Raw genomic sequence first — 23,908 nt, 5'->3', positions numbered from 1 at the left:
TGAGTGACTGAACAACAACAACAAAAAAAAACCCCAAGTTTATCCTGAGTGATAGAAGTCCCATGCCTGTGATATTTAATAGTTAAAAAGTAACTTTAGGGGCTTCCCTGGTAACTCAACTGGTAAGAATCTGCCTGCAATATAGGAAACCCCAGGTTGATTCCTGGGTTGGGAAGATCCGCTGGAGAAGGGATAGGCTACCCACTCCAGTATTCTTGGGTTTCCCTGGTGGCTCAGCTGGTAAAGAATCCTCCAGCAATGCAGGAGACCTGGGTTTGATTCCTGGGTTGGGAATATCCCCTGGAGAAGGGAACGGCTACCCACTCCAGTATTTTAATCAACAGACAATGAGATGGTAGGATGGCAGCATTGACTCAATGGACATGAGTTTGAGCAAACTCTGAGAGATAGTGAAAGACAGGGAGGCCTGGCGTGTGGCAGTCCATGGGACTGCAGAGTCGGACACAACTTACAGACTGAACAACTTTAATATGGGCTTCCCTGGTGCTCAGCGGAAAAGAATCTGAAGGTAATGCAGGAAACCGCCTTCAGTGCAGGAGACGCAGGTTTGATCCCTGGGTTGGGCAGATCCCCCAGAGGAGGGCATGGCAACCCACATCAGTATTCTTGCCTGGAGAATCCCATGGACAGAGGAGCCTGGTGGGCCACAGTCCATGAAGTCACAAGAGTTGGACATGACTTAGCAACTAAACCAACACTAGCAACTTTAACACACAACTATTGTGGCCTGACTTGGCTACGAAGGAATACATATTTCACTGACTCAGAAAACTATTTTAATGCGATGGGTTGGATTGGTACATGAAGGCATGACTATATCTCCATCGAGTGCACTGGGCTTCCTGCGCATTTATAACTAAACACATACACAGCATATTGTGGTTAAAGAAATGCATTGGTGAAGACAAATCTTGCATCCAGAAGCTATAAAATGTGTAAATTTAATTGATTTTTTAAAAGTTCAAACTGGGGTTAAGATGACATTTTACTTCTAGGGAAACAGAAATTCAGGCTAGAAAGGTGCTCATCTGATGAATTTTAAAAGGCTACAGTGTGCTTAATACGTCCTTGAATACTGTCCAGGACTGTAGATTCTACAGTGAATCATTTAACGGGTCTAAGGCTTAGAGCAACCAGGTGCATGTAACTCAGCCCCCCTGGAGATGTGTGTCTGCATATTAATACACACCTTAATGGTCCGGGAAGGCAAGTGTTCCATATTAATACATGGCTCAATGGTCCAGGCAGGCAAGTGTTCCTTCCACTGGTGAAGTGACCCAATCAAAGAAAAGACTTTGGTGGGGTACATTTTTCTGGCTCAACTGAGAATCAAGCACTCTAGAAACTTTGCCCATAGGGTATCAAAGCAGGTTTCCTGAGTTATTAGACTCAGGTGTAGCCAGTGAAAGCTTGGTCTTATAAGAAGAGTTCATCACCGGCCTTGGGCATTGAGGTCCTGAATCCTGACTCATTCTGCCCTTGAAAATCAGACAGATCCTCAGATCTGATGGGGGTTGGCGGGTGGCAGCACAGACTAGAGGGAGTTAAACTAGAGTCAGAACCTGACCAGGGCTTCTCAGGTGGGCTCAGTGTTAAAAATCTGCCCACTGATGCAGGAGACGCAGGTTCGATCCCTGCATCAGGAAGGTCTCCTGGAGAAGGAAATGGCAACCCACTCCGGTATTCTTGGCTGGAGAATTCCAAGGACAGAGGAGCCTGGCGGGCTTCAGTCCATGGGGTCGCAGAGTCAGACACGACTGAGCACTCATGCATGCAGAACCCAACCAGCCAATTAAAAGCTAAAGGGCCACACAGACCAGACAAGCAGCCAAGGCCCTGAGCTGTGAGATTCCCAAGCAAGACTGGAGACTGTCAGATCCACTCCTAACCATGGGGAACAGAACCAATGATCTGGTGAAGAACCAGCCAGTGTGTGTGTATAAGCCAGTCACCACTGGGTCAGGCCCATCCAGAGGGTACCTTTAATTCCAAGCTCATTTATTCGCAAACAGGGTTGCCCTGGGTACCCTATTGACAGATTTCACAGGTGCAAAGCCCACTGCTGGTGAAGGTCAGGCCCAGATTGACAGGGATGGGAGACCAGAGCACAAATGCAGGTGGCCCACTCAGAGGGGAAACTCTCTCTCGCCAGGTGTGCCTGGCACAGGAGAGGCAGGACTGCTCATGCTCTGTCTATGGTCACGTGACTCCAGAAGGCTCCTCCAACCCCTCAGGGCTGCGTTTCCTTCACTAAACCTGAGCCTGGCACACCAGCACACTGAGGACCGGTGGTGCTCTGGATGGCTCTGTCTTATTTTAAATAAGTTCTGTGCAACCATAAGGCTTGAGGAGAGATGAAGTGAGGGTCAGGGGCGGGGGGGAGGGGGTGGTCCCTTGGGGCTGCAGAGAAAGAATTCAGCAAGTAGGGCCCCAAAGATGTCCCTCCCCATCCTCATCCCAGAGTCCAAGGGCATCTCACCTTACACGGCAAAAGGGGCTTTGCAGAACTTGAGAGAGGAGATGATCATAGATTTTGGGGGGTGGAGGGGGACTGTGATCACAGCAGTCCTTATTAGAGGAAGAGGAGTCAGAGAAGGAGATCTATGTTAATAGAAGCAGAGACACCAGAGCGATGAGATTGTGGCCTTGAAGAAAGAAGGGGGCCACAAACTAAGGGATGTGGGGGCCTCTAGAAGTTGCAAACCGCAAGGAGTGGCCTCTCCAGGAGTAATACGGGCCCCGCCCATGCCGGAATCGTAGCCCATTGAGGCTGGCTTTAGAGAATTAACTGCAATTGTTTTAGACCACTAAACGTGTGGGAAACGGTTACAGCAGCCATGTGCATGCATGCATGCTCAGTCACTCAGTCATGCCCAACTCTTGTGGCCCTCAAGGACTGCAGCCCACCAGCCTCCTCTGTCCACGGCATTTCCCAGGCAAGAACACTGGAGTGGGTTGCCATTTCCTCCTCCAGGGAATCTTCCGGACCCAGGGATCGAACCTGCATCTCCTGCATTGGCAGGCGGGTTCTTTACCACTGCGCCACCGGGGAAGCCCCCTTACAGCAGCCACAGGAGATGAAAACACAGTGGCAGACAGAAATGCCCCGGTCCAGCCTCATACTAATTCCCTCAGTGAGACGCAGACAGGCCATGTTCCCTGCAGGTGTCGTGCAAGGGCTGCGCCAGGGTAATGCTCTCTGCAGATGAGAACATCTTACAGTGATAATATGTTGGTTACATAGAATTTCATTTTATGACACTTAAAGATATTCTGGATGGGTCCCAAGATTTGTATGAGCCTGCAAGTCATGAGATTAAATCAGTAATATAGTCCCCTCCCCCATTTTCATAAGAAGTATTTTACTCCTTGCTGTGAACAAGTATAGAATTTCTCAGTCTTCTGTTTTTTATGGGCTCAATTCTATTTTTCTTCAACAGAAGAAAAGGAACAACAGATTTATTCTGGGTCTGAGACAAACCTGCTTTATAACTCTTTAAATTATGTTCCAGCAGACCCTGATGTCGGAGAAGGCAACGGCAACCCAATCCAGTGTTCTTGCCTGGAGAATCCCAGGGACGGGAGCCTGGTGGGCTGCCGTCTATGGGGTCGCACAGAGTCGGACACGACTGACGTGATTTAGCAGCAGCAGCAGCAGACCCTGATATAATCAGATTTCTAATCTGGTTTAAACACGGACACCTCTGAACATATAAACACAATGGTCAGTAAGTTTTCTCTATGAAATTGGTGAGTGTGGGGAGTGGGTTATGGAAACTCTTGCTCTGGTTTTTCTATGAGGAAGACCGTAGGATATCCTAGGAAATTCAAGGCCAGTGGGACCTGCACAGGCTTCATCCATGTGACAGTGCTGGGGTTCCCACACTTCCTATGGGTCAGCACCACCCAGAGAGCTTGCTAAGCCCCGCCCTCCCTGTGGGGTCCCGGCCCCAGAACCTGTCTTCAAGTAGGTGCAGGAAGCAGCCTGAGAACCTGCATTTCTCACAAGCTCCAGGTGAGGCTGATGCTGTGGATCGGGGGTCACACTCTGAAAACCAACTCCCATCCAAGGCCCAACTTCTCCCAGGTCCCGAGAAGAATCCATGTTATCTCATCTGATTCAACTGCCCCTGCCAAGCTAGTTCATATGGTGCAATTGATGAAGTGTCTCTGTCTCCTACTTGACTGGAAGCCAGGGGCTCTCTGGCTTGTCTGCATCCTGGAGTCACTTGAAACCCCTCCATGCACAGGCCTCACTCCAGGCCAGTCAGCCCAGGATAGGGGGCGGGGAGTAGGCAGGTCGCAGAGTCTGGAAAGCTTCCCGAGTGATCCAAAGCTCAGCCAAGATGGAGAATGGCTGCAAATGTGATGGATGACAAAAATGATGCCAACCGGCTGAAGCAGACAACACAGCGGGGCCCTATGCCAAGCTCGGCTGTCATCTTTTGGGCCACTTACAGTGTGACACTGACTGGAGCTCAGTAATGCTGGCTGGATGAAAGCATGGATGCTAACTGGCCAGAGAGGAGGGCTAGTGCCTCCTTTCTCCAGGGCACAAGGATGAACACACGGAAACACACTAGTTCATTATCAATGACCAACCCCCATGAGGCAGCAATCCTGTAATAAAACAAGCTCTTCTGAGAAAGCCTTACCTGGGAAACAACTCCATACCCTTAAGTCCAAATAAATATCATGACAACCATGGATGAAAACCAGAAGACTTTTTTTTTTTTTTTGGTCCAAAACAGGAGCTGGCAAACTATGCCCCACAGGCCAGATCCAGCTGCCACCTCTTCTAATAAATAAAGCTTTCCTGGCACACAGGCATGCTCGCGCACGCACTGTCTGCAGCTGCTGCCACGGTGGCAGAGCTGGTGTTTTGGCTCAGGTGGTAGGGGCTGCGAAGCCAGGACACTTACTCTCTGGCCCTTTAGCAGAACAGGTGTGGCAGCCCCGCTCCCAAGAAATCATAGGATGGACACGCAGACAAGACGTAACTCGACTGTCTTTAGGGGGACGAATGGTGGGTTTACTTCGTTCCCATCTTTTTTCTCGTATCAGCCAACTTTTTGAGTTATATAAAGGAGCCCAGATGTTTAAATCGCCGGCGGAAGGAGGAGACGGAGGCACCAGGCGGAGAGCTGCCCGGCCCACAGCAGCGGCGGCACCTACCTTGTTCCCGATGGCCTTCTTGGGCGGGAAGTTGAAGGCCCTCACTTGAGGGTATTTGTTCTGTAACTTGTGGTGCAAAGTCCTGAACTCCGCGTACCGCCGGTAGACGTTCCACTCGTCATCTTTTATCCGGATGTAGACCTTTGGAGAAAACGAAAAGAGAAAGAAAATATCAAGTCTCTTAAAACTCTCATTCCACGCTGGATGCCTCCATGTCCTGGCTATTGTAAAGAGTGCAGCAATGAACACTGGGGGTCGTGTGTCTTTTAGAACTGGGGTTTTCTCACACTATATGCCCAGCAGTGGGGTTGCTGGGTATATGGTAGGCTTATTCCTAGTTTTTTAAGGAATCTCAGATAAAGGAGATGTACATCTTCTTTATACAGTGGAATATTACTCAACCCTAAAAAATGAATTTGAGTCAATTCTAGTGAGGTGGATGAACCTAGAGCCTATTATACAGCGTGAAATAAGTCAGAAAGAGAAAAACAAATATTGTATATTAATGCATATATGTGGAATCTAGAAAAATGGTGTTGATGAACCTATATACTATCCTGTGTAAAATGGACAACTGATGAGAAGTTGCTGTAAGCACAGGGAGCCCAGCTGGTGCCCTGTGATGAGCTAGAGGGATGGGATTGGGGAGCGGAGAGAGGCTCGAGATGGAGGGGATATATGTATAATTATGGCTGATTTGCATTGCTGTACGGCAGAAACCAATACAACATTGTAAAAATTAAAATTTAAAAGTGAAAAAAATTCTCATTACAAAGGGGGTGGGGCTCTGGCAACACCTCCCCCCACTCCAGGAAAACCAGCTCTGTGACCGCAGGGCCACATCTGCCCCCTGGGTCACTGGAGGCCCAGTGCTGGGCGTGGAGGAGGGACTCAGTGTACCATGTGCATAAATGGGTACACGAGAGAATGGCACCCTCTGGCAGGCTGTGTACTGATGAACGTCAGTTCCCAGTATCAGCGGAGACCGACAGCCCAATTCATCTCAGAGACGCATTTCCATGCTTTTGTCCCAGGCATGCTGTAGCAGTGACAGATGGCGGTGGAGAGGCCATTCATCCTTGCTGGCCTGCGTTTCTTCATCTGTTAATGGAGCTGACTAACGGCACCTCCTCCCAAGGTGGTGGGGAGAACAGTCAGGCTTATAAGCCGAGCAGCTGTGCCTGGATCACACAGACCAGCACGCCGGTGGGGAGGGGTGGGGGCGGTGGTATGAAATCAATCCCAGGGAGGAGGAGGGAGGGAGGGGGCAAGAGCTGAGATCAGCACAACCCAGTGGAAGGTCACATCAGGATGGCATACACACACCTGGGGCATGAAACTTCTTCATTTTAATCAAGATGTGGTCCTCAAGGTAACATTCAAGGGGTATAAAATGCAAGGGCTATTTCACCTGCCTTTTTTTTTTTTTTTTTTTACAGGCCCTCACACCTTCCAGGGACACACAGCAACTACGTCAGAAAGCAAAACAGAGAAGTGGGAGAGAGCGCAAAGAATTTTTTTTAAATGATATGAGTTAATAAGAACAGCCCAGGGCTTTTCTGGTGGCTCAGTGGTAAAGGATCTGCTGGCCAGTGCAGGAGGCATGGGTTTGACCCCTGGTCAGGGAGGATCCCATATGCTGCGGAGCAACGAAGCCCGTGGGCCACAACGCCTGAAGCCCACGCCCTAGAGCCCATGCTGCACAGCAAGAGAAGCCACCATAGCGAGAAGCCGCACACCGCAATGAAGACCCGCCACAGCCAAAAATAAGTAGAATTAAAAACAAAAAAAAGAAAAGAGCAGCCCAGAGGGTGAAGTCTCCACTGATAAATAGCTACTGTAATCTGCAGTCAGCGAATGTCAATACATGTCTTAAAAACCTCTTTCACCGTAAAAGTAGGCATGTCTACCGTGACTGATAAATTCTGCCTCTCTCTAAAGAGTACCTGCATCCCCAAATGTGGACCTCATACATCTGAGCTCTGGGAAGGTGACCACCGATATTCTGGCGAACAAGGTGAAGGAGGGAGAATTTAAACCCAAAGAATGCCAATCAATGGATGGAAGTTTCCAGTGGACTTAGATGGAGAAATGGAGGCCTATCAAGTCTGATAGAAGCCCCCAAGTGGAGACAGTAAATATCCTGGATGACAGATATCAAGTGATGTCAAGTGACTTGAGGGATGAGTCTAACGCAACATGATGAAACTTAAAAAGATCAGTGCTGGACTTTGCAATACAACCCCAAAAGCCAACACTGTAAGATAAGATGGGGGAGATACGGTACAGCAACGGCCTGGGATAAAGACTCACGGGTTTTAGTAAATTCAAGTTAAGTGAATACCGTCAAAGGGTCACCAAGAAAAGGCCTATGTATTATTTGCTCAGTCGTGTCTGATTCTCTGTGATCCCCTGGACTGTAGCCTGCCAGGCTCCTCTGTCCATGGGATTTCCTAGGCAACAATACTGCAGTGGGTTGCCATTTCCTTCTCCAACTATTTAGATCTCATTAAAAGGTATCTGATATATTTTAAATAAAAGGAGTTGACGAGTCTTGGTTTATTCTAAATTGACCACACCAACTTAGGTTTTAGCTGCTGCCTGTTAAAAGATGAACTGAAATAGGTTCAGAAACGCCCAGAAGACTTGCTACTCAAAACGTGGTCCGCAAACCAGGAGCATCAGCATCATGTGGTAAGGTGGCAGAAATGCAACATCTCAGGCTCCACCCCAGATGTACTGACTCAGAATCTGTGTCTTAACCAGAACCCCAACTAGCTCACACACACTGTAAAAGTTTAGAAGCACAGGTCCTCAGAGATGATCTGCAACCAAATTATCAGAAGGAAGATGGAAGAGACTGGAGGATGGTAAACTGAGCCTCAAAGATGGAGGAGGTACGGAACTCTGAAGACTGCAATGAGGAAAAGGAAAGACCGAGATGATGTGTTCTGGATGATTCCAGGAGGCAAACTTCCAGCAGACAGAAGCTAGAGAAAGACAAATTTCATTAGGAAAGAACTTTATAGCAGCCAAAGTTGCCTAAAGAGGAAAAGATATGTCTCAAGAGCTTTTCTGGCACTAGGTACCCAAGCAGATAGACAGATGGTTATCACGATTATGCAAGGATTTGCTTTGTAACAGGGAAGGATAATTAGACCCCAGAAGCATCTGGAAAGTCTTGGCTAGCTGTGGAACAGAGACTTCAGGAATTAGTCTCCAGGGACTGAGACAAGATGGGTCAGTCGGCAAGTAAACCCAGGAGCTAGGACTTTAATGCAGCACTTGTAGGGCATTCTTTGGGTCCTTACAAGTCACAGCAAATGCAAGCTGCCCAATCAGTATCCATTTCCCTCCAATACTTCTGGGGAGAGCAATGTGTTCAGGAACAAAAAAAATTAACCACATTTTCCGGTGTTCCTGGCAGACTCATTGGAAAAGACCCTGATGTTGGAAAGATGCAAGCAGAGAATTAGGCAACAGAGGATGAGATGGTTGGATGGCATCGCTGACTCAATGGACATGAATTTGAGCAAACTCAGGGAGACAGTAAAGGACAGGGAAGCCTCATGTGCGGCAGTTCATGGAGTCGCAAAGAATTGGACACGACTTAGCGACTGAACAACAAACAGATGAAAGAAAGCTCATAGGAGAGATCTGACCCAGCCAATAAGTGCCTTTTAACTCTTCTCCCTGTCTTCTTCTTTCTCAAACACAGATGTGAAGACTGGAGCTCCAGCAGTCATTTTATGATCATGAGGTGATCAAGAGAATGGATATAGAAAAGTGGAAGGACCTTGGGTCTCTGATGAAATTATGAGGCCAAATTATTACACCAAATACTAGATGATCTATTCAAAACTTTTTTTTTTTCTTTAAAAGAGAAATACTCACCTCTAAACTGGTCAAGCTAATGCTTTAGAGGTCTACAGACTCATGGCTGAATGCCATTCTTCTCTGATACATCTTGAATGGACTGTATCTACTTGTACTATATTTTCACACAAGTGCAAATATCCCCTTAAGAGTGGCAAATGTTACTGCTTATCTGAGCAAGTACAAAACAAATTACCTAGGTCAGGGGAGGGAAGCTGTGGCCTGTGGGTCAAATCAGCCGCATCTATTTGTTTGTCGCTGTTCAGTCACTAAGTTGTGTCTGGCTCTTAGCGACCCCACAGGCTGCAGCACGCCAGGCTTCCCTGTCCTCCGCCTTCTCCTGGAGTTTGCTCCAATTTCATGTTCATGGAGTTGGTAATGCTATTTGTTTACCTACTGTTTATAGCCGCTTACAGTGGCAGAGTGGCTGCAACAAAGACCACACGGCCTGCAAAGCTGAAAATACTTACTCTCTGCATGTGTGCACGCTAAGTCACTCCAGTTCTGGGTGGCCCTATGGACTCCACCAGGCTCCTCTGTCCATGGGATTCTCCAGGCAAGGATACTAGAGTGGGTCGCTGTGCCCTCCTCCAGGGGATCTTCCCAACCCAGGGGTCAAATCTGTATCTCTTGTGTCTAAATTGGCAGGTGGGTTCTTCACCACCAGCACCATCTGGGAAGCCATTTACTTTCTGGTCCTTTACAAAAAAACTTCTCTGGTCCCTGATTTAGATACTCAGAAAGTCCTCATTATTGTAGTTTTTCAACAAACATATACAAATTTAGTGCAGAGAAGGGCAGTGCTTTCCAATAATTACCAGCCCTGGGGTGGACCACACAGAAACCATCTGAGACCCAGGAATTCCTAGAGTCCCAAAGCCTTCTGGTGATTCTGACAAGTAGGCGATGTTAGAGTCAGAATGTGCCCCTCCCCCAAAATGCACATATTGAAATCCAAACCACCAATGCAGTACTGGGGCAGGAGATGATTAGGTCATGAGGGTGGAGCCCTCATGAATAGGATTAGTGCCCTTATAAAAGAGACCCCACAGCTCCCTCATGCCTCCCGTTATGCAAAGACAGTGAGGAGAGAGCTGTCTGGAGCTTTGATTTTGGACTTCCCAGCCTCTAGAACTGTGTGGAAGAGTTTATTGTTGAAATCACCCCGTCTGTAGTTGTTACAGCAGCCCAAGTGGACCATTAGCACCCCAAGTGGACTAAGACAATGGGCAATTAGGGGAACCTCTAATGCAAAGCACAGACTCTCCCTCCTCTCTGACTACGTGTTTCCTCATCTAGAAAATGGAGCTGAGACCTTACTGATAGAGCCTGTTCCCAAGGCAGTATGGAGAGTGTTTAGGTATAGAAGCCATCCAGCTATGCCTGGCTTCACAAAGACCAGCACACGGAGTGGGTGGAGACTGATTTGGAGAAGGAGGGAGAGACCAGAGTTGAGATCGACCCAGTTGGATGGAAAGTCACATCCAGATGGGATAAGCATAACTGGGGTGTAAAACTTCTTTAATCAAGAGAACACTCTGGGGGCACAACACACGAGGGCTGTGTCATCAGCATTTACAGGACCTCACAGCTCCCAGGGACACCCAGCAACTGCATCATGAGGGAAAACAGAGGGAGAGAGATCAATGCATTTTTAAAAATTACATGAGTTAAGAACAGCCCAGAGAGTAAAATCTCCAATGATAAATAGCTCTTATAATCTGCAATCACTGAATGTCAATACACATCTTAAAAACCTCTCACATAACGATAAAAATTGGCAACTCTAATGTGCGCTATAAATTATAATTCTACATTTCTCATAACACATTCAAGAGCCAAATGCTTCACTCTGTGGAAGCACTGATTCCTTTCTGCCTCTCCAATGGACCCTTCTTGGGCTTCCTCGTAGGTACCTCCTCTCCTGTCCGTGTTCCCCAGGACCCTCCTCGCCCTGACACAGGTGTCCATTCCCACATCTGCACATTTCGCTTTTAGGTCAACGGCTCTCAAATTGTTATCTCTAGTCTGGATCTCCAACGTGAACTCTGGACTCAGGCTTGAAAAAGCTCTTCTTGTCTAGATCTACACTCAGGATCTCTACCTCACTCTCTCGGCGAATGGATCGCTGAGTTGCCTGAGTCAGAAATCTGGGCATCAGCATTGACCAGTGCTGTTCGTTACCCCCATGTCCAAGTACTAAGCAGCAGGGATTAGCCAAGCCCACCTCCAGAGGCAGCCCCGCTCCTTGTGGGACCACAACAGCAGGCTTCAGGCGCTCCTTCCCTCCCGTGTTTCCCCATTCAAACTCCTCCAGCGGCTGTCCGAGAAGGATGCTCATGCCAGAGACTAGGTTCTGGGGCAGGTTCATCGAGCAGGGAACGCTCCTGCATCATTACAACCATCTCACTTCTTCAGGCTCCATTCCTCGCTTTGGCAAACCAGGATCATGCCTACCTGCCTGCCTTTTCTTTAAAATTCTTTCACCTCTTAAATTCTTAAAAATGTCTTAACAACCAGGATGGTGTTGATTTGCTTGCATTCTTTAAAACCTTCTTAAAAATGTTCGGATGAGAGCAAACACCCTGTTCTAGAAACAGCATCATCCCTTGGCCTTCCACGCTCCAAGTGTTACCCCCTGCTCTGGGGATAGCAGGCATTCAAGAACTCAGAACTTTGGAACAGCAGCATTAGAAAGGACCTCAGAAACCATTAGTTCAGGAACCTCCCTGGCGGTCCAATGCAGAAGACGCGGGTCCGATCCCTGGTTGGGGAACTAGAAGCCGATGGGCTGCTAAGCCTGTGAGCTGCGACTACTGAGCCTGTGCACTCGAGAGCCGGCACGCCACACTAGAGAGCCTTCAAGCCACAGCTAAGACCGGGTGCACCCACCAACCAATCACCAACCAACACATTTTGTTTTTCAAAAAAGAAACCGTTAGTTCAATCCTTCCTTTCTATGACAAATACTCCCTGCTCATCTCATATCCTCCTTGATGTCTGGCTCTGGGGGCCCATGGCTTGGGGAAAGCCACCCGGACTGACAATCTGAATAAACAGCATTGGAGAGAGGGAAGGCCATGGGCATGATGACTGGGGCAGGGAGGGAAGCAAGTTTCTGGTGGTGGAGAATGGGGGCTCTGACATCAGAGCAGTGTCACCAGTAAGCACACCCAATGCATGGAGGCAGTTACGCGCGGAGACACTGCAGCCAAATTCTGGGGTTCAGACCCCAGCTCTGCCGTGCACCCTGAGAAAGCCACTTCACTTCTCTGTGCCTCTGCTTCCTCCTTTGAGAAATAAGGGTATTACCTCCCTTGCTGGGTCTTGGGAGGAGTAAATGAGTTCACATGTGTAACAGGCTTAGAATAGGGCCTGGTAGACAGAAGATGCCATTTAAGTGTTTGATAAAGAAACAATTAAAAATGTAACATAAGGACTTCCCCTGTGGTCCAGTAGGGGACACTGGTCCAATCCCTGGTCAGGGAACTCAGGTCCCACGTGCCTCAGGGCATCTAGGCCCATGCACCGCAACTAATGGAGCCAGTTTTGGAGCCCGCATGCTGCCAACTACTGAGCCAGCACTCTAGAGCCTGTGTTCTGCAGCAGAAGAAGCCACTGCAATGAGAAGCCTTCACACCACAACTAGAGAGGAACCCCAGCTCGCCTCAGCTAGAGAAAGCACACACGCCACAACGAAGGCCCGGCACAGCCAAAAATAAAACACATAAATAAACAACATTGAAAAACAATGCAACCCATTGGTTAGGCTGCCACTGGGGATTTACAAAGGTATGGATTTTGTAAGTCTCTGATCTTGGTAATCAGCTTTAATATTTATCCCCTCCAATGGTTTGGCTGATGGGAACTGGGCTCTACCAGGACATGGGAATGGTCATAGCTGGCTCACGGACTGCAGGGGGAATCCCAGAAGATCAGACCTCGACCACCAGTCAGTTATGTGATGTCAGGTAAACTGCTTCTGAATCTCAGTTTACTCACTTGAGAAACGGGTATAACTGGGGGGCGGGGAGGGAGGAACGTGCCTGAAAGTGTTTATACAAATGCCATGAGGGTTACCTGCTGCTATTATTATTGTTGTTGTTATAACCATCATCATCAAAAACATGAAATTCTGCAAACGGGAAGAAGCACTGCCGCTGAAGGCACGCCGGTCTTAGCTCTACGGTCTCCACCCCAGGAGCTCTGCTCAGTAAAGAATAAGTATACAGATTACTGCTGAGCCTTAGACTCAGAGTTCAGAACAAGTTATGCTGTGGGTCATTAAAAATTTCGAATAAAAATATGAATGATCATGCCTCTCCCCTAAAAAGCTCCCTAAACATGACTCCCAAAACACATTATTTCTCCAGAGTCTGTGAAAGCAGCTCTGTCCCTGAGACTGGATGGGGTGCAGGAGTTGAACTGGAGAGCCTCTAGGTCCCTTCACGGACCCCCTCAGGGGGCCTCTGTGTCCTTAGGTCATTCACAAACCCCAAGCACTTCACTGGGCTCTTCCACCCACATTCCACTCCCATTTCATTGTGGAGACCAAGGGGTTCATGGAAATCAGGCAGGAGGTTTGACCTTGGGCTTGACTTAGGAGGACTTCATACCCAAGGGGCAGGGCAATAGCAGAACCATCCCTGGAGCCTCTGTCTTGAAAGCTCAGCTGTCTGAGTCACCCAGAAAGTGGGAGAGAAGCCTCCCGGGAACACTGGGTGGGGAGAACTGATGCCCCAGGGGGACTGGGGGCAGAGAAGGGTCCAGGCACTTCCTCGAGTTTAGTGACCACCCTGCCCCAGCCAGTATCTTTAGACTGAGGCCATCTCAGAGGTGAAGAGCGGCCAGTGGGCATTTCTGGCACCAGCCTCTGTTCTAGCTGGAGGCCATCTGATAACAAGACAAGGGGAGCTGGTCACGGAGCCCATGGAGACCAACAACACACTTCTGGTCAAGCATCCCTGTTCTCAGCTTTCACTGCTGTCTGGATGTCAATCAAACCCAGACCTCTCTGGTTAGCAGTCAAAGCCATGAAGCAAGAGTCAAGAACACGGTCAGACCCAAGAGAGTGAAACAATATTTTTCAGAATGCCAATAACATAGAAACACCTTCGATGCTAACACTTGCCATTTATGAAGCACCTACTATGTGTAAGGGATGCCACACACCTCACCAGGCATCCTCACGCGAGTCTGCAAGGCAGACAGTGTGAACTTGCCCCTTCCCCAGATAAAGATGTGGGCTCAGAGTGGGTGTGTCGCCTGCCCAGAGGAGGTAGGGAAATGGAAAGTTGAACCCAGGTCTGCCTCATGGCGAAGGCCTGGCTGTACTTTTTGACCGTACCAAGTGGCATGTGGGATCTAAGTTCCCCGACCAGGTACTGAACCCACACCTCCTGCAGTGGAAGCTCAGAGTCTTAACCACTGGACCGCCAGGGAAGTCCAGGCCCGGCCCTTTCTATTACAGCACACAGCTGCAGAACCCAGGCCCTCCAGGGCCCCAGGAACCCCAAGCCAGCAATGCTGGCAACTGGCAAGGAAGGTCCCTGCTCAACAGCTCTGAGGCCTAACCGCCCCTCTGCTGGGGAGACCACATGTCCTTACAATAGTCTCTTTGGTACCAGCGATGTCAACTGCTCTCTCTCATTCATGCCTCTCCCTTCAGGAATCTAATGCCATCAAAATCACGCAGAATTACCTCAACAGTCCAGCCTCAACAGCCATGCTTTTAGCATCTGAAATCAGGAAATGATCTCTGAAAATTAAGTTGTCCTTGAATTATACTTAACCAAACTGTGCACTTCTTTCACTGAAGAATTCAAAGGGCTTATGTCCAAAATTATTAGGTTTCTGTTCTTGTTTTGTTTTGTTTTTAAGGGCTTGCTCCCTCCAAATTAAGTTTGATAGGCCCCAGTTCTGTCTGCTTGAGCCATAACAATAATAATTCCTTGGAGGAATAAAAAGAGTTGACCTCTCCCAGCAAAAACAAGTTCCCTTTTAAAATGAGCAATAAAAAGACACTTCAAGTCCAATCTCCTCGACTCAGCAAAAGAAAAAGAAAATAGAAGGGTAATATCTGTCATCAGGAATGGGGCAAATCCTCTCTTCTCTATTTTAAGAAGGAATTCGAATCTTGAGGTTTCTTTTCCATGGGGAAGAATGACCCCAGGGATGTGTGTAATAATCCTGGGGGGAAGGAGAGGTTAAGTGGGGGAGGAGGCAAAATTCTCAGTCTGGATGAACTGAACCCAGAGCAGACTCACAGGTAGACAGTCTCATCTGGAAGATGAAGACCGTCTGCTGGGAAGGGGCGTGCCCATCAGACCCCCTGTGCCCGCCGCCTAGCAGCACCACCCACCCGCCCACTCTACGAAGCGCTCCCCCAGGCTTCTTTCACCTGCTTCTGAACTCCATCTCAATGGGCTCCGCAGAGTGTGCCCCTCGGTGTTTGGTTCTTTTCACTCCCTGTTGTGTCTGGGTGATGTTTCCGTGTGGTGTGGGTAGCACTCCCGTGTCCTGCTCACTGTCCACGCTGTGGGCATGCCACAGCTTATACGCCCTCTGTGCTGGGGTGGACACTGCTTCCAGCTGGGACTGTCATGGGTAAGGCAGCTATGGGCACTGACGATTCTCTTTTCTTGTTGGTTTTTTTAAGTTTTTATTGCTGTATACTTGCTTTATAATGTGTTATTTTCTGCTATACAGCAAAAATGAATCAGCTCTATGTACACACATATTCCCTCTTTTTTGAATTTCCTTCCCATGTAGTCACCACAGAGCACTGAGTAGAATTCGTGTGTTATACAGTAAGTTCTCATTAATTATCTATTTTATATATAGTATCAATTGTGTATATATGTCAGTCCCAAACTTCCAATTCATCTCTCTTCACTGTATAAGAAGGTCTCCAGGTCCATCCACATCTCTACAAATGACCCAATTTTGTTCCTTTTTATGGCTAAGCAATATTCCATTGCATATATGGCTTTTGCTCTTTTCTTTTGGGATCACAGATCTAAATGTGGAAGGTAAAATCAGAAAGCTACCAAGAGAAAGCCTAGCAGGATAGCTTCATGACCTTGGGGGTAGGTGAGGATTCCCAGTGGGAGCACAGAAGGGCACAATCCAGGGTGCTTGAGACGCCCTGTGTCTCTGGGCAGGGCTACACAGAAATACACAGAAGTAAAAGTTCACTGAACATACACTGAAGATTTACACGTCTACGGATAAACAACGAGGTCCTCCTGTGGAGCACAGGGAACTATATTCAGTATCTTGTGATAAACCACAATGGAAAAGAATAGAAAAAAGAAGGCATACACGTGTATAACAGAATCATTTGCTGTACAGCAGAGACTGGACGACATTATAGATCAACTATCCTTCAAGGGACTTCCCTGATGGGCCAGCAGTTAAGAATCCACCTTCCAATGCAGGAGACGTGAGTTCAGTCCCTGGCGGGGCAACGAAGCCCACACAGCGAAACTGCTGAGCCTGTGTGCTGCAACTGGAGAGAAGCCCACACACCACGACGGAAGACCCTGCGTGTCACAGGACCTGACAGAGCCAAACAAACTAATAGATATTTTCTTAAGAAAACCAAACTATACGTCAATAAAAACTATTTAAGCATCTGATATTTATATTAAACCTGGATATAAAAGTGAAGTCAAAAAAAAGCCATACTGATACTATCCTCAGGAGAGTGAGCTTTTTACCCTAATTTATGATGGCGGGATGTCTGAAATAGTCTGTGAGCCTGACACAGTCAGATGTCAGTGCTGAGAGGGGGTCCAGGTTCAGGACTCTGGCCTCGGGGAGACCTGAGCCTGAATTCCAGCTCTCCCTCTTGGAGCCAAGTTGTCCTGGGTATGTATATTTACCTCTTCCAGCCTCCATTCTCTCTCTGTCTCTTTCTCTATGCTGCTGCTGCTGTTACTGCTTAGTCACCTCAGTCGTGTCTGACTCTGTGCAACCCTATGCACCTGCAGCCTGCTAGGCTACTCTGTCCATGGGATTCTCCGGGAAAGAATACTGGAGTGGGTTCCATGCCTCCTCCAGGGGATCTTCCCAACCCAGGGATCAAACCCTGGTCTTCTGCATTGCAGGCAGGTTCTTTACCCCAGCAGGGAAGCCCTCCCCCCTCCTCTCTCTCTCTATATGAAGAAGGGAGGGAGCAAGCCAAGAAGTCAGAAGGGGAGAGGGAGAATGAAGAGTTAAGAGTTTGTTCTCAGTGGGCTGAAGTCTCAGCTCTGCTTTAAGATCTGCCAAGCACAGATTCTTTAGCCAGCCACATGCTGAACCTTAGGCATGTGTGAGGCCTGTTCTATGAGGGGCAGAAGGGCCCAGAGAAAGTGCATGGGCTGCACAGGGAGAGAGGTCTGGGTTCAAACACTCCACCTCAAGTCTCAGCTTTTCAATCTGTAAAATGGGGCCAAGACCAATCCTGTCGAGTGGCTGTGAGATGCCTTGCCTGGCAGGAAGGAAGCGATGGCAGCTGTTGAGATGGTAACCCCATCACCTTCGTCTTCATCTGCCTTTGTGTACATGAACCTCCCTATTACAGAATTAGGGGTAATTATAGGCTGTGCAATCACAAAATTAAAGCAGGTAATTACCATGCCTGCCTAATTAATTGTCGAATGCCAGGCAGGCAAGGAAACACAAACAGAACGCACAGTCTGTGGGCTGGGCAGTTAAGCATCCCCTTTGCTTCCAAAAAACTGTCAACAGAAGCAGCGGAGTTCAGTAAATGACCTTCTCGGGAGGGTTTTCAAGGATGCAAATGAAACCTGGGAAGTGCTACTGGGCCTTCTGACTCGAAACAAGCTTGGTACACGGGCATTTATACAGCTCCTGCCACACAAGCACCAGGGTCTCTGGACAAGGTGCTCTTCTGGGAGAGGAACTTCATAGGTGATCCCTGATGGATGCTACTAACCTCTGCAAGGACCAGACCCTCCAGAGAAAGCTGCTGATGGGAATGTAGCAAGAACCCTGAAATTAATGCTCATTTACACGCTGCTTGTTTGAGAACCTCCACCAAATGCGTGCCTGTTTCCAGCCTCAGGCAACTTCATTTTTAAATTTACTTTTATTCCGTTTCTTTATTTTTGCCTGCGCTGGGCCTTTCCTGCTTTGTGAAGCCTGTCTCTGGTTGCGGTGCGTGGGTTCCTCACTGCGGTGGCTTCTGCTGTTGTGGAGCCCAGGCTCTAGGCACGTGGGCTTCAGTAGCGGCAGCTTGCGGGCTTCAGAGTGCGGGCTCCGCAGTTGTGGCGCACGGGCTTAGCTTCCCCGCCACGTGGGATCTTCCTGGGCCAGGGACTGAACCCGTGTCCCCTGCACCGGCAGGCAGATTCTTATCCCCTGCACCACCAGCAAAGTCCTTCAGGCAACTCCTTACTATCCACAGTCCTCCATCTTAAAACCAAAAATGTGTTGTTGTTTTTTCCCCCTTTAATCTTTTGGCCATGCCTCAGGGCATGCTGGATCTTATTTCACTGGACCAGGGATTGAACCCACGTCCCTAGTATTGGAAGCACAGGTTCTTAACCACTGGACCACCAGGGAAGTCCCCAAATGCTTTTTCATGTGTATTGTGATACTCAAGAACAGAAGCTAAGTTCATGTGAATGTCCTCAGGCCTCCAGAAGATGATGTACCATTTAGTATTGCCAACCATGGGACAGACATTTGACCTACAGTTTTCACCAGAGCCCTGCAATTTTATATGCCGAGAAATGGAGTCTTGGAGCAGCTAAGCAACGCGCCCAATATGACCCAGGGGGTGAGGAGCAGAACCAGAACTTAAGGGGCCTTAAGTTGCTGCTACACCCGAAGCCCAGGCCGCGTGCTCTCAGCCCCAGAGAAGAGCAAGTGCTATAAACTCGAAGCTCAGATGCCCTTTATGAGGCCTGTTAAATGAGGAGGGTCAGATGACTTCAGGGTAAGAAAGATTCTCTGAGGAATGGCTTTAGGTTCCTGATTAATTTTGCTTCCTTAATATCCAAGGAAGGAAATGATTTGTGTTTTGGTTGGCGGCCTGTGTTAATGGCTCCGAACAAAACTTTCTTCTTAATGAAATGGCTTCATGTGTTATTAACTGTAAGTGTCCTCGTTGCTAGAACAAAATGCCTGAATTACTGCATGATCACACTGATGGAGTGATATTATTATAGCCAAATGCCGAGGATAAGATGAATAACTGAGTTGGAGAAAAATGACTTTTTGGTTCACTGGGTTATGCAGATGAGGCAGACTTGTAAAGGCGGAAATGCATTACCAAAAACTGCCAGCATCAGCCCACGTGCCTTTTAAAGGAAGACAGCGGAAGACCTTGCTGGTGGCCCAGTAAAGAATCCGCCTGCCAACGCCAGGGACACGGGTTTGACCCTCGGTCTGGGAAGATTCCACATACCAAAGGGCAGCTAAGCCTGTGTGCTACAACTACCGAAGCCCTCTCGCCCTCGAGCCCAGGCTCCGCAGCCAGAGAAGCCACCGTCACGAGGAGCCTGCACTCCACATCCAAGGGTAGCCTCCACCAGCCACAGCGAGAGAAAGCCCACGCAGCAACCAAGACCCCGTGCAGCCATAAAGAAAGAAAGAAAAAAGGAAGGATAGAGGATGAGCAGTGGAATAGACCTGCCCAGTCTCCGTTTTTCAGGGACTACCGCACCTTGCACACCATGTTCCAGCCTGAGTGCTACTGTCTCTGGCTGTGCTGTGCTCAGCCACTCAGTCATGTCCAGCTCTTTCGACCTGTAGCCCGCCAGGCTTCTCTGTCCGTGGAATTTTCCAGGCCTAAGTCTCTAAGAGGAGAGGAAACTTTTTTTTTTTTGGTAAACATTATAGCCCATGACGGAGAAGGCAATGGCACCGGTAGCAGCAGCACAGCCCATGAACCATGGCTGCAGTGCCCGTTCACCTGCACCTTCACCTGCCATCTTATCTTACGGAGGCTGAGCCACTGGTCCAACACAGAACTGGTCAGAAAGCAAGCGAACACTGGGGCCCAGGTCGTCCTGACTCTGGGGATCGCATCTTCCCATGACCACCCACCAATCTGGTGACAGAAGCTGGGACTCAGGTCTCTTTGGCGTGCTGAGATCTTGACCCAGGGGCTCACCTTTTGGCTCTAAAGTCAAGTCTCTGACTAGGTAAGTCACAGGTGGGATCACTTCTAATGAAGGTCAGAGGCAGACGGACTCTCACAGAGGAACCATGGGGAATGTCTCCACGTCATGTCATAACTTGCTATGCAAATAAACCTTCCAGGCCAATCGGGCCCACTAGGACCCTCTGCTCTGCCAGACGCCCACTGTGGCCCCCATCACCGCTAACAGCAGCCTTGGCCAGAGGACCAGGAGGAAACAAGCGTGACACTGACTGTGCTCTGACTTCATGGATCTGACCCTGTACTGGGGTGGACCTCTCCCCTGCTGGGAGAGTCATGTGCCCTTTCAAGGGAGTTGGAGACCAGAAGGAAGGCAGAGAGTTACCCTTCTGAGACCCCTGGACTTGAGGGCAGCCCCAGTTGCAAGTTCTCCCCAGTGCTGTATTTCTTGGCCATGATCCCTACACTGTTGGCCCAGTTTTATTACAAGTTCTGGCCTGGTCTCGGTTGTGCAGAGTGGACACAGGGAACAGGCCCAGCTATCTGATGCAAAGAGCCAACTCACTGGAAAAGACCCTGATGCTGGGGAAGATTAAGAGCAGTTGGAGATGGGGACGACAGAGGATGAGATGGTTGGATGGCATCACTGACTCAACGGACATGAGTTTGAGCACACTCTGGGAAACAGTGAAGGAGAGGGAAGCCTGGCCTGCTGCGGCCCATGAATTTGCAAAGAATTGGACATGACTGAGCGACTGAACAACACAGAAAGTTAGAGAAAGCATCCTACCCCCTCCCCAACCCAAGCCAGAGCAAAGGTGACCGTAGGTGGGCCAGGTGCCCAGATCCCTGGCCATCTAATGAGGGTCATCCTCAGCCAAGCAGCAATGTTAGGGGCCACAGAGAAAACCACAGGGGCAGGTCCCCAAGCGCGCTTGAGACAGTTCCCAGGAAACTCAGAAATAGCTGGAACCATTGTGATGGGGGCTTATTTCCAGCCATCAAGCTGCCGGGGGCTCCAGGGATCACACTTGGGGAATTTTAAAAGGAAGCATAACTTCATCCCGCAGTCACAGGCCGCAGTCTGGATAACTGAGTCACGCGCGTTGTGACTGGGCCACGCGCACGGCAGTCAACGTTCGCTTGCCAAAAGCTGGCTACTCCGTTCACAGCACTGAAGCTACAGACAGGGTTTCAGACTCACTGCAAAAGGCAATGAGACCTTCTGCTTCTCTCTTCACAGATGTAAATACCAGCCAAGTCTTCTGGGGGCGGGGGGCAGTGGAGAAGCAGAAGTCGGATATCTGTTTACTCTCAAATAATTCAATTTAGAGACCATTTAGGAGACGATAAGTATGACTCCAATCACATGTGTGTATGTGCGCAATTATATCCCTGAAAATAACCAGAAGGCTTCAAATCAAAACATTAACAGCGGTTGTGTTGGAATGTTTGGTCAATTCTTATTACTGTTATGGTTTTCCCAGTTTCCCAACTTTTCTGCTTCTGTTGAATATTGACTTTGATGAGGGAAAAATGCAATGATACATTTCAGGTCAGTGGGGCTTCCGGTGAGCTTTGAGAAGACAATGCATAGTCACCCTCCCTCTTCTCTCCAAATGCAACTGGATAAATATTCAGAGCTGCTTTGAAATGCATGGCCACATTCCAAAACAAAACAACTGTCCTTGTCATTTAGGAGGAAACCTGAATGAGTGTGGTGGTGAGGACTCAGGCCCGACCTGGGCTCCAGGGCCTGAGAGCTCGCTGGGGCCTGGGGACCATGCAGGCCTGCCCACAGCACGAAACCAAGCTGGGCATGATTGTGAAGGCAGAAGGGGGGCCAGGATATTTGAGATACTGATCTCCATATGCACCTGAATTCTGCCACTATAATGAAACTGCAAGAAAAACGCTCTTGGAAGATCTGATGTTCCAAACCGCTTCCCAGTCCCAAACAGCTGTGACACTGCTGAGATAGACGGGAAGCTCCTTGTCACTCTGTCACCCCAGAGCTAAAGTCTTGGAGGAGGTTGCTGGTGCAGGGAAAGTTTTACAAACAGAGGAAGTCTCTCAGCCTCGGAGAGAAGGGTCCCAGTGAAAACTCACTCTGGCTGTACATCTCTGCTCAAGGGGGAAGCCAACCCTGTCTCTAACTCTCATCAGAGCCACGAAGGAAGCAAAACCAGGACTTCCCTGGAGCTCCAGTGGTTAAGACTCCTCATTTCCACAGCAAGGGGCATGGGTTCAGTCCCTGACTGGAGAACTGATGTCCCATGTGATACATGGCATGGCCAAAAAAAAAATGAATAAAAAGTCCTAAGCCAAGCTGCACACACATAAGTATTCAGTCTACTTCAGCTCATCCAGTGTTTCCTGAGCACCTACTACGAGCCAGGATCTGAGCCAGCTGCAAGGAGATAGATGGAGGTGGACCAACAGTTTGGAACAGTGATTACGAGCTGTCTGGGGACTCGGACTGCCTGGGTTTGAATCGTGACTTCACCTCCTTTATTAGCTGTGAACCTCAGTAACTGACTAAAGCTCTCCACATGACTTACATTTCTTAATGTAAAAGGCGGGGCAGGGACTTCCCTGGTGGTCCAGTGACTAAGACTCTGAGCTCCCTATGCAGGGGGCCCAGGTTCAGCCCCTGGTCAGGGAACTAGAGCCCACATGCCACAACGAAAGATGCCAGATGCCACCTGAGATCTGACTCAGCCAAATAAATAAAAATAAATAAATAAAGAGTTTGCATGCTTGACTAAGGATCCCGAGTGCTGCAACCAAGACCCAGTGCAACCAAAGTTCTGGCCCGCTCTAAAAGGTCCCACATGAATGAGGCTGACAGACAACTAAATGGACAAAAACTACAGTCCGGGTGGAATCAGTGCTATGACACAGGAGGCTGGGAGACAAGGAGAAGCAGCATGGAATGCATTGCGGAGTCCATCAAGGAAAGCTTCCTGGAGGAGGTGATGTCTAAGCAAAGACTTCAAGGGCGAGGGGAAGGAAGGGTGAGGACAATCCAAGTCAAAGCTACTGAAGTTTTCTACTTTGATTACATGGAGACTTTTCCAAACCAAGTGTTCTTAAGAATAGAGATATAGCAAAAATGAACTCGTGATAAAAGAATTTGGTGTCTGAACAAGCAGTACACTCAACTCTGAAGATACCAAAGAGACGGCTAACCATAAAAGACAGTTTTAGGGCTTCCCTTTCTAAATGAAGAGTTTCAGACACATCGGGACTATTCAGCCACATTTGGCCTCCAAAGACCTGGGCTGTGTGATCAAGCATCTTTCAGGCAAGCAGTTCTCATGTAAATGAATGGGCGAGGGAGGCGATTATTCACCAAGGCTGACCATGAGTGTCACTTTCTAATGTGATTAAGTGACCTCCCTCCTCCTGCTGCTGCTAATTGTCCTTTAAAGAACTGGGAGCTGCTCGTGATGTGCAGAATTCGATCCATACCAGGCGCGGGTCCATCGCACGATGCTTCTGCTCCAAGCACATCAATCTCCTGCAGGCGCATCTCTCCTGGAGGGAAACCCTGTGAGCTAGCCTAACACAGTCCCTGGTTTTTCTCTGCCCAGTCACGGACCCTTTCATTGCTGGGAAGCAAAACCAATTCATGACAGCTTTGGGGAAACAGAGACTTACTGAAAAAATACAAGGGTATCTCAGACAAACGAGGGCTAGAAGTGCTGCTGGGCTCTC

The 23,908-nt window shown here is 48.7% G+C and overlaps 1 protein-coding gene across 5 annotated transcripts in view; it reads right to left on the bottom strand.

The window, feature by feature from the left end:
• SNX29 (sorting nexin 29) overlaps nucleotides 1-23,908 on the bottom strand; it is a 597,448-nt gene that overhangs the window by 113,982 nt on the left and 459,558 nt on the right. For all 5 annotated transcript variants that reach the window (XM_024984883.2, XM_059881310.1, NM_001076862.1 and 2 more), the window contains 1 exon segment: nucleotides 5,197-5,337. In XM_024984883.2, the coding sequence (XP_024840651.1) occupies nucleotides 5,197-5,337 (141 nt within the window).

This window comes from Bos taurus, chromosome 25 (genome assembly GCF_002263795.3).
Source record: "Bos taurus isolate L1 Dominette 01449 registration number 42190680 breed Hereford chromosome 25, ARS-UCD2.0, whole genome shotgun sequence".
Lineage (NCBI taxonomy): Eukaryota > Metazoa > Chordata > Mammalia > Artiodactyla > Bovidae > Bos > Bos taurus.
The sequence above is the reverse complement of the archived record's forward strand: the minus strand, read 5'-3'. Positions and strand labels throughout refer to the sequence as shown.